Source organism: Falco cherrug, chromosome 8 (assembly GCF_023634085.1).
Source record: "Falco cherrug isolate bFalChe1 chromosome 8, bFalChe1.pri, whole genome shotgun sequence".
NCBI lineage: Eukaryota > Metazoa > Chordata > Aves > Falconiformes > Falconidae > Falco > Falco cherrug.
In genome coordinates, this window is record NC_073704.1 from 36,153,605 (window position 1) to 36,164,919 (window position 11,315).

At 38.3% G+C, this 11,315-nt stretch overlaps 1 protein-coding gene across 18 annotated transcripts in view; it reads left to right on the plus strand.

Moving 5' to 3' along the window:
• Positions 1-10,834, plus strand: part of R3HDM1 (R3H domain containing 1) — an 87,695-nt gene extending 76,861 nt beyond the window's left edge. For 15 of the 18 annotated variants that reach the window (XM_055718696.1, XM_055718704.1, XM_055718707.1 and 12 more), the window contains 7 exons: positions 1,894-1,997; positions 2,618-2,785; positions 5,511-5,680; positions 5,890-6,040; positions 7,469-7,551; positions 8,333-8,417; positions 9,403-10,834. In XM_055718696.1, coding sequence (XP_055574671.1) covers positions 1,894-1,997; positions 2,618-2,785; positions 5,511-5,680; positions 5,890-6,040; positions 7,469-7,551; positions 8,333-8,417; positions 9,403-9,770 — 1,129 coding nt within the window. In that variant the 3' untranslated portion in view covers positions 9,771-10,834. The remainder of the gene's footprint in view (positions 1-1,893; positions 1,998-2,617; positions 2,786-5,510; positions 5,681-5,889; positions 6,041-7,468; positions 7,552-8,332; positions 8,418-9,402) is intronic. The other 3 variants (XM_055718706.1, XM_055718708.1, XM_055718700.1) reach the window with 2 other exon arrangements.
• The last annotated feature ends 481 nt before the right edge of the window (positions 10,835-11,315 follow it).

The window sequence follows — 11,315 nt, forward strand, 5'->3', positions numbered from 1 at the left end:
TTGTCAAAGACACTGCTTTAATAAGGTGTAGAAAAAAGATAATTTGAATCCCAAAAAAGACTGACTTTCTTCCTCTTTTGGAGCTTTCTCTGAAGGAGCTTAGCTTTGTCCATGTTGCTAACGAGGCCTGCTGGCACAAACCTGGCTATGAAACAAGTATAGGAACTTTTTTGATTTTGTTTTATAAGTAACTTTTTTTTTTTTTTCCACCTAATGTAATAACAACAAATTGGTCTACAGGTACAGGCTTCCCTGTGTATGCTGTGTGTTCCTAACACAATTTGAGTATTTTTCAGAACAGATAAGCAGATACCTAAATGAATTAACTAGGGTTAATGCTTGTTACAAATTTTTCTTTCTCTAGTTTTTTGAACTTAATATGCATAATTTAAAAATATCTTGCTTGCAGCTTTTAAAAAAGCAGCAACAGTATGAAGTTTGCTTCATCCTTTTGTGAGTGCAGAGACTTAAATAGTATTTGTGTCATGGCTGCATGCCTTCATCTACTTAAATCTGAATTCTTGTTCTTTGTGTCTGGAGGTTGCTTTTATCCTTTTCTTCTGTAGTTAGATGTGAGGTTCAGTGAAGTCATTGGTAGACATAATCCCAGGCTTTTTTTGAAGTAAATTTTGTTGCTTGATCTTCTGTGGCATTTAGAATGTCCCTCTCTTTTGAACAGGGAAACATTTGTTAGGAATTCAGAGCAGACTAGCAACTAATGACAGCATCTTGCTTTTATCAAAATAGTTACATTGCAGTACTCTGACAAGGACAGCGGAATACTGTTCTGCAGGAACTGAATAATCTCAAACCTCCAGATCACTATACAAGCTATAATCAGGAGACAGATGGGAAGCTGTGTGAAAGCACACATCCCATGCAGATATAAAACCATCTGGTTTAGTTTTCACTGAATTTAGTCTCCTTTAATGGAAGGGAATCTTTAAAATTACATAATTGAACTGTGGGATAAAGGATGGAACAAACTTCTTGTGACAACATATGTAAAATTGGGAAATCCAACAGGATTACACCTATGTTTTTCCACAATTTGAAGTAATTTTTTTTTTTTTCCTCATTCCCTCAGAACATTTACTTAATCTGTTAGTACAGAAATGAAGTACAGGATTAATAGACACCATTCTGATTATGGTCCGCCAACCTGATGATCTGGCTCCAGCAGTATGCTCAGTTAGCGGTGTGATAGAATTTGCCTGTATTTGTTACTTATGTGTTTTTCCCCTGAATACCCTGAAAAATACCTGGCATAAATAAACTTCTAATGTTATCCTTCTGCTGCATATTACCAAAAAATGAAAGGTTCTTTATCCCCTTCAGTCACCTTCTTTTTCCCACACCCTGTTCATTAAAGCCACAGCAAGGCAGTTGTCTCTTTACGCTGTGTTACTTCACGCTGGAGCAGAGGTGCTTGTTTGGTGTGCTGAGTAAGCTGGCTCAGCTGCGTGGGGCCAGCCTGCGACTGAGAGACTGCATCTGAAATCCTCATGGCAGGTTCTGTGGTGATCATTTAACTGAGACCTAATTCTGGTTAGTTGGGCAAAACAGTAAATTATGATTTTCTTGTTATTCTATGTGTCTTTACACCGATGTGCTATATTGACACAGAAACTGTATGTCAAAATCAGTGAATTAGTACAGCTTCTTAATGTATGCAGGGCATAAGCTTTTGCCAAGGAAGGTGCGAAAGTTCATTCTTCTGAAGAGTAAGTAGATTTGGGGTTAGAGGGGAATATTACTGATTTTAAAATTAAAAAAATCTGTGATTTGCAGTACGTGTAGACAGCAAATGCAGCAGTCATGATTACATAAATTAGTATAGCATAAATTCTTGTTAATCACGTTCTTTTTTTATCATTACGATTATTATTACAGTTCATCAGTAGGATATTTGCAGCCTCCTGGATCGGAGCAGATACAGTTTCCTCGAACAACATCACCATGCAACTCTCAGCAGCTTCAAGGACAGCAGTGTGCAGGTTGGGGGAATGAAGTTTTTATCGGAAGACTTCAAAAATGTCTAGCTGTTATTACAATGGGTGATCGGATATTTGCTGTTAAGGGTTTGATTTAGAATTACTATTCTATTTCCTTCTGTGTTGCATTTTTGAAGTTATATTGGAGGCAGGTTAACTTGACATCTCAATTTGTTTGTCATTGAAAGCTCTCAAGTTGCTTTCTTAGAATTCGGTAATGTACATCGCAGTGCCTCGCGTGTCTGCTTGTGAGTTGAGGCAGACATGGGAACTACACGCTGTCAGCCGAATGACTTCGATCTTTCCCTGAACAGCTACGTGGGTCTGGAAAGTTTGAGATTTGGGGTTACATTTGATAGGATGAGCAAGGTACGCACTGGAAGCAGTATACTTGGCTCTTCTACTCATGAAGCATTCTAGATTTCACTGAATAGAGTAGTAGGAGCAGCGACTTTCTTAGGAGTTCCTGAGAAGAGGGTGAAAACTAAGCGTTCTGAGTTTGGATAGAGGGGAGAGGTAGCTTTGTGACCTGCTGAAAAGCTAAATGAAATACGCCGAAGCTTTGTGGGGTGTTCTGGTTTTGTTTTTTATGGTAGCCTTATTTACTGCTTTTACTTTCATAGTTTATAACAACCATTCAAGTCAGAAGCCATCACCTCCTACATTATTGCCACCTTCATCAAAGTCAAAGCCACAACAGGCTGCTTCCATTGTGCACTACAGCATAGTGTCTCCACCCTCATCATGTAAAAGTTCGCCCACTGGTCTTTCCATCATGCAGCCAATAAAAGGTATATTTTATTGGGGTTTTCATCTAAGCCATTCTGTCTAGAAATCTGTTGTAAACTATCAGATTGATTTCATGGCTAACTGCTAGAACAACTTCAACTTGAGCACCATCTCTGCAAAATACATTTTTCATAATTTTTCACCTGAATTGCTGTTACTGTAATTTTTAAAATGACAACTTGGAACCGAAGTGAAACAATAGTCAACTTCACGGGGGCAGCCTGCAGGCAGCCTGCAGCAGATCAGTGTCGCTTAGCAGAAGCACTTAAATCCAGTTCAGAATGTTTTGATTTACAAAGCATTTGGGCAATTTTTAGAAGGTGTATAAATAGCAGCCTCAATGACATGTGAAAACAGAGGTGACGCAGAGCTTGTATCCATGAAATGTTTATGAATGTTAATATCCAAACACTTAAAAATTCTGACTTTCCAACCATAAAGTTGATGGACGGGTCAGGAAATGAAGAGCACTAGGGCTGGCCTCCAAACAAGAGGTGACAGAACAGTCCTGTGATCGTAGCGGTACGGTCTTCGCTTCACTGACAGGGAGTCTGATATGTTAGAGGTTTGGTTGGCCCACCAGGGGTAATCTCAAACGCTGCTATCTCAGTATTTTGCAAGCAGGCAATAGATGAAACAACCTTAGGTCAGTGACTGAGGTTCCACTACAGATGGCATGCTTCTTACAAACATTTATCTTTTAAGTTAATTTTAGAGCCTGTTTATTAGTAAATAGATAACATGCAGTTAAGTGGGAAGGTAGCTGAGTTAACAGTGTGTTATAGCTTATGGGCAGGTTTGGTTTTGTTTCCGTTTTGTTTCCATTTTGCTTGAAGTTTGTTTGGCTTTAAATCTAGAAGATTCTTATTTCAGGATGTGCAAAATTGGTCTCGCACTAGTTTGTTCTTCTACCTTCCTGACCTATCCTGGAAGTGCTGGTTTTATGCAGTTTTGAAGGCCTGGTTCAAACCTGTTAAACTGTGATTTAAAGAAGGCGGGGGAAGGGGGAAGCCCTCTAACACAGGGAGGACAAATTCTGAGAGAATCAAGAAAAACATGCTTTTCAGTAAGTGATGCTGAGATAATGAATCAAGGCCAGTGAGGGAAGGGTCATGAGGACATACGCAGACAAGCAGTGGAGTTGTGTTTCTTTTCATTTGAAAAAGTTATAGAGGACCAGACTGCAAACATGGGAAGCCTTGCAAGGATTTCTTCTGGGTTCTGACAGGTGATAAAGCGCCTGCAGACTGACTTAAGTGTTCTGTGACACTTCATTTTGTCAGGATGCTTGTTTAGGAAAAGAGTTCCACTTATTTTCATTTACTGAAATGCTGTGGAACTAGAAGTAGTAGAAAGTGAAAGTTTTTCTGGATGTATGAATTTCTCTTGTGCAGTTTAAGTAGCATTGTCAGATTGTAACACTATAGAAATATTCTTAATGTGGCTTTTATAGGGACAGAGCAGGGAATCTTAAATTTATACCCTCTGCCAAAGTTGGCCAGACACCTGATGCTTCCATTTCAATCTGTAACACATGGGTAGAATTTCTTGCCATTAAAAAGAAAGTATAGATGTGAAAACATTGCTGATGTTATTTCATTTATTCTTATAAATATCAGTAGAGTAAATATTTCAGCATACAATTTACAAAACCTAATATAGTTTTAATATTATGATTCATTATTCTGCGTTGTTAGGCTTGCTTTTTGAAGGAGTCTCCTTTTTGTGAAGCACAGGGTAGCAAGAACAATAGCCCATTTTAAAAAATAGAGTATAAAATGAGCTCATCTTGTATCTGACTGCTCCTAACTGATGCTATGACGTAGGTAGTAAATTGAGAAGATTGTAGACTCCCTCTTTAAAGGTGGATGATTAAGTGATGTTTAAACGATGCGTTTTAATCATGGTTTCTGAGAAACGCTATAAACAGTGGGTAGAGCAGAGAGGGAAATTGCAGACAGCCACTTACAAGTAAACAGGACGTTATATAAAGTACCTGGGACAGAGCCAGGTCAGAGGGGGAAGACAGCTTCTCTGTCAGGCAGCCTCTCCTCATGTGAAAGCTCACGGAACAGCGCTGGCTGCTGAGCTGTTCCCCCCTGATTTGGGCATTTCTGTAGCTACCACAGCGGCTAAGTGGTACGATACGACGTTGAGATCAATTTGTGGTCTCTGCCCAGAAAAACGTTTCTATATAGAACTTGAAAATGAGGGTAATTTTGCCTCAGGCTAAAGATTGATTCCAAGGCTTTCCGATGCATGCCATTGTGTCAGAGAAAGCATTTTGAGTCTGTATTGCTCTGTATCATGTAAAACTAACCAGGTAACTTCTATTTCTAAATTAAGCATATTTTTGCTTAATATCACACGTTGGTCAACACATTGCTCTGACAGTAACTACAGTGAATGTTGAATACTTTCAACTACTATTGAATTGAATTATTTCTTTCAAAAATATTCTCGGTAATGAGTTTCAGTGGTTTCACTATCGCTTTCTAGTTCTGGGAAGCCTACTTAACTACCGCAGATTTAACTGGTATTGGAAATATAATTGTACAAAAGATACTGCTGTAGCTTTCTAGAATTCAGCAGCTTATTTAGCAAAACATTCATTATATTATATCCCCTTTTTTTTTTTTTTTCCTCTTAATTCACGTCAGTTCTGCTGAAATGAAAATCGGAATGCATGATGAACTAACTGTATCCTGCTGATCTCTTGTCTTGTAGCAGTAGCACCACCACCAGGTGGAGGAGTAGTAATGATGCAGCTCAATATACCTAACAATCCTCAGCCTCGGAACCATTCACCTCCACAGTGGAAACAGAATAAATATTACTGTGATCATCAAAGGGGGCAGAAGGCCACAGAACTTAGCACTTTAGACAGTGCTACACAGGTATGAGGCTTTTGTTTTGTTTTCCGGGATGACTTAAAATCTGCATAAATTGCATCTTCACGGAGGTTTTGAAAAGATTTTTGGGGAATAAGAGTCTGCTCTGATAATACTATTGTTTTAACTGTTACTTCAGTCTTTGAATGCTGTAGGTGGCGGTTAGCTTGTTCAGCGTGGTATTTTTTAAAACACTAACTTGTTGTTTATTCCAGTTGCAGCATAGTCCTCAACTGGGTAGTCCTGTCACCTCACCAGCCCAATCACCAGCACCAGCTCAGCTATCAAACATGAAGAACGTCCGTCCCACGTTAACACCTCTTTCTATCATGTCCCAGTTTTCTAGACCTTTTGTCCCTGGACAAGGTATATTTTCAGTTCACTCAAATAATTGTGTGTCTGTTTTCTAACTGAATGTTTTAAAATACAAGCTACATGAAGATTTTCTGACAAAACTGTGGCTCGCTTTAGCAGGAATGCTATTGAAGCAGGATCATCAAAATTATCCGCTCAAGCATCGTGTAGAATTCCACCTTCTCTCTCTGCACTGATACTGTCCCCCATATTCTCAAAAGCTTTTGGCGGTGTTATTGTGAGAGCTTCTATAACCCACTAGCTTTCCCATATGTGAAACTCCCCGTTTCAGCACTGAAAATATTAATGTTTGATACAGTTTAGCTTCAAGTTCTAAACATAACTCAAGAATCTGACACACATTATCACAAAGGCAATAATTTAGAGCTTTAAAGATGAAATAAATAATGTGGGACTAGCTGATCTTAATACCTTAGGTGGGCATATTGAATTTTTTGGGAAAGGATACAGAAATGCAATGTTGAGATGAATGTTCTGCCAGACTCACTCGTTAGTGATGTGCTGAATCACACCACCACCGAAGCGGGAATTCTTCATTCTTTTATAGAGAAACTAGCGTGATGGGACTAGAGCCTCTAGCCAGTGCTGTTGCTGCTTCAATTAAGTATTTCAGATAGTGCCCATCCAAAGACAGAAATAATTCTTGAAGAATTTCAGTCCTCTGCTGCCATGTTAACTGAAAATAGAGAGGTTTTACTGAGATGTGATAGTTGATGATGTTTAAAAACCAAATCATAAAAAAACCCTTTGTCAGTGAGCAGAGATGTCCTGGTGTAATTCCCAAACTCAAAATTAATGGGTCTGGTTTACAGAAGTACTTTACAGAAACACTTGCAGAAAATTCTGTATGTCTTCCTTATTGATAAAGAAAACCATATTTTGTCTGTCTGATCTGCTGCATAATCTTTACGTCATTGCTTTGTATTCAGATGTAAAAATTCCAGGTTGCCTGCTATAAAGCATACCTCTCGAGTTTCTTAATCCTCTGTGGTTACTAAAGACTTCTCTTCCATTGTCTTTGTGGATCCTTGGAGCAGATAGGAATGTGAAGATGTACCTGGCTCTAATCAGGGATATAACCACAAAAATGATTTAATTAGTACACTGAGAGCTTTTGCCTTATTAAGCCCATTTTGAAATGAGAGGATTTAGATAAGACTGCAGTGAAGAAAAAATGTTGTGTTTTTCAGTGTAATCCCGAAATGCAAGAAAGCTTGTACCTTTTCACCTTGTGATCAGTATGTGACTGACTTACGTTTATTTAATCGTTCCAAATCTTACTTTGTTGCCCTAGCCAAATACACTGCTTTGTGCGTAGTTATTCTGCTTTTTTTTCCGTCTAAGATAGACATTGTAAGAGGAACCTGGATGAAGATGTCATGTAATGGAAAACCCCTTCTAATTACCTTTCTCTTTAAGGAGATTCCAGATACCCATTGCTTGGCCAACCCCTGCAATACAATCCACCATCTTTATTACGTGGACAAGTAACAAGCCAACAGGTATTAAAGAGAACAATGTCCTGGCAACACTGAGAAAAACAATTCAGGAGTACCACTACACAACCACGAATAGGGGAATATGTTATTGCATTAGAGAAGTAGTGGAGTGGGAAGGTGCTTGCATTCCAGTAAAGGGTTTATTCTGTGTTAATACTTCCCATTGTTCTTTTTTGTTGTATTCTTAAAAAAAAAAAAAGACAAACATTTTCCTGAAATTTAGTGTTGGGCATAGTGTAGGTTATGGATTTTTTTTTTTAAGCAATTCACCCGCAGTTCCAAAAGGAACGTTTGCTAAGAGGATTTTATTTTATTATTAAAAAATAGAAAATAGATGTGGGTATTTCCAAACAAAGAGTGGGTTTGTTTCCTGTAAGAGAAACAAAGCCAAAATATTAGTGTTAACCAAGCTAAAAAGTTTTGCTGTTTAATTTTGGGGGCGGGGACATACAGACCCCCTACCTCTACCTTGCTCAGTTCCACCAAAGATCAGCCAGAAGATGTGATGGTTGGGGGCGGGGGCTGGGTTCATCCAAGAAGTTTTAAGGCATTTTTTTTTCCCATCATTTCCTCCCTTTCCTCAGAAGCCAAGGATTGAATGTGCCTGACTGCAGGATTGCTAAACTCCAAGGCTAAAATTGGACATGAAAATCTTTTCTGTACCATGTTAGCACGGGTTATTTTCCAGACATTCCCCTGCATCATTTTTCACTGCGCTAACTTAGAAATTGTAAGATCCTGGGGCATTGTCATTAAAGTACATTGTTTATGTCAATCTCTCCAGTGTCAACCTGGAAACAGACATGGAAACAGGGGAAAGAAACCAGCAAAGAAGGCTGCTTCCGCAGATCTTGGTGCAGGAGAACCAGGTATAGAATTGCTGATTCACACAGTTCTCCAGAAAAATGAGTTAAGGTGATGGGCTGGGAATGTAGCAAGAGAAGCACAGGTGAGAAAAGGGCCAGAATGAAGAGTAACCGGACACCAATGGATGTGGCAAACACTGGAAACCTAAAGCTGGAGAGGGAGCCTTGATTTGGAGGGAGGGGAAGAGAAAGTGTAGGTTTGAAGGCTGGAGAAAAGACCAGAGAGGGTCAGGATTGGACAGTACTAAAAGAAAAAGCAAGTTTGTCAGTTTACTGGATATAAGTTCTATTATATTGTTACATTAAATATTATTATATTAAATATACATCCCACTGCTTCCTTATACTTGCATGAAATGTGAAATCAAACCACAATTAGTTTGTGCTTTTTTTTTTTTTCTTTTTTCTCCCTTCTAATATAAATAAGTGCATGGATTTGGGGGACTTACCAGGAGATATACAGATTACCTCCTTGGGGTTGGTAAAGATGTCACCCAAATAAAACCTGACATCATCTATCTTTGTATCTTTACTGGAAAGAATTTTTGTTCCAGGTGTTACCTACTATCAGCTCTTGCAGAAAGTTACAGATAAATGAGGTTTTTCTAAGAATTTACTGGGGAGGATATTTTGAGAGAAGACAGACTAGTTTTCTAGCACGCTGATGTGTGAAGCGTTAATGGGCAAAGCCAGTGAGATGCTATAGTGAGTTCTCAAACCTGCTGTAAAATTAGGTGTGATTATTTTATTATTTTTCCCTCTCTTGAGGGCCCTCTTTGTATTCTCAGCTTTTATTTGTGTACTTATAGCTATAAGCAGTTCTAAATGTGAAAGCAAAAGGCTTTCCAGAATACCGGAAAGGGAATGTGTGTGTATTTATTATCGGCCAACTGGAGATACAAGTATGAAATATAATTATTTTTCCATTGTGTGCATTGTATAGTTAAGTACAATGACCAATTTAGATTCCATGTTTTTCTTGTTTCAGTTGTGGGAAAAGTTCTAGAAATTACCGAACTGCCAGAGGGCATAACTCGTATGGAAGCAGAAAAACTATTTGGAGAACTTTTAAAAGTTGGTGCCAAGATTCGGTGGCTAAGGGATTCGCAGTGTCTACAAACACAGCAGCAGCACCATCGTCGTTACTGTGGCAGCGGAGACAGCAGCGTGAACACGGAGTCATCCAAACCTAGTGACTTGGCTTCCACTTACACGGTTCTAGCTACGTTCCCTACAATGTCAGCTGCTCAGAACGCGTTGAAGAAACAAAGTAGTACCTCAGTGAACAAGTTCAGGCTGAGAACGAGCAAGAAGCACTACGACTTTCATGTTCTGGAAAGGGCTAGTTCTCAGTAGCAGTGACATCAGTGGACACTCAGCCTTCACTACTTCAATGCCCTCCTCTCCTTGATTGGCATGATGTCATGGGGGTTCTGCTCTCTTCATAGAGACTCCCGGGATGTTTTGTCATGTGACATTAGCCACTGAAGAATAAATAACCCAGTGATCCAGCAAGATGAAGAAAAAAAAAAAATACAGAGTTAATCCCGGACAATAGCAAGGAATCATCTTTGAGACAAGCAGCTTTCTACAAGGAATGCTGTTGAAATGCCCCCTACTTTTATAGTAGTTTTGTTTTATATTTTTGAATTCTTGTATCAGATCCAAAGTTCTATTGTACAGCAAACATTCATAAGAATCCATATTCAGATTTGTATTTTATAATCCCTTTTCACAGCCAGCACACAGCTGTCCATTCCAAGGCAGGAACCTGAGGATTGGTGGAGAGGAAAGGAGAACCATTTTCAGTGATTTACACTCATTTTCTGGCAGACTACCCATATCTTCAAGTTAACCTGTTCTTTATCCCCTTTGGTTTTCTTTTCTTTTTCTTTTTTTTTTTTTTTTTTTTTTTTTAAGGAAAAAAGTAACTAACTCCTTAAGATGGTGGTTTTCTTTTGAGATTCATTTGAGCAATATCAAAAGAAAATACAAGTAGGTTGTAGATGTGAGGGATTCACTTCTGATCCAACAAGTTTAATAATTATTTAAAGGGGAATATGAATAGGTTACAAAGAATGTTCACTGAATCACATTTTAATATTTCTTCTTTTTAGCAAAAGTGTGAAGAAACTCAAATGTATCTTCACAAGTGACAAAATGTTTGCACTTTAATTGTGTTCCCACCAGTATGGATCTCTTTCTCTTCCTTTTCACGCTAAGATAATTGTGTTTGATAAGTGCTGGAAACCTTTTTAATGGTTTTAAGTTTTCATCATTTGCAGATGCTCACTGGACATTAAAGATTCATTGCACATAAGTGAAACAAACTTTTTTCAATTTGTGTAATTTGCAAGGCTGTACAATGTGTGCTGATGCAAGCCTTTTTCAGTTCAAGAAAATAAATGTTTACAAACAAACTTTTTCAGTGCACTTGTTTAAACTTCTAGGAGTCTTCTGAAACCTGGCTGAACACATTAATGGTTTGGATCCCTTCAAATGTGAGAAAAAATATTAGAACTCTTCAAAGAACCCACTATTGCTTTTCCTTTTCTTGAAGCATTTATTTGTTATCCTGCCCTTCGTAATTTTTAAATGTTTCCCTATGTAAGTAAAAAGAGAGAAATTAATCAAATACTGTAAGGGACTGCTCCTGGTTTTTTTATTTTTAGCACAGGCACTGATTTGCAGTGTAGATGAGCAAGTGCTTGTTCCCTTAAGGCTGTTGCTTTGTAAACGATGCATTTGTAACTTCTGTAAGTGGAAATTAAAGGTAAACATTATGCTTAAAAACAAAAACATATTCCACAGAGGAAAAATAAAGAGTATAGGTGCCTAAATCAGCATTAATTTTCATCTTCTACACAAAAAAATCCTTTCCCTGAGCAACCAAACACACAC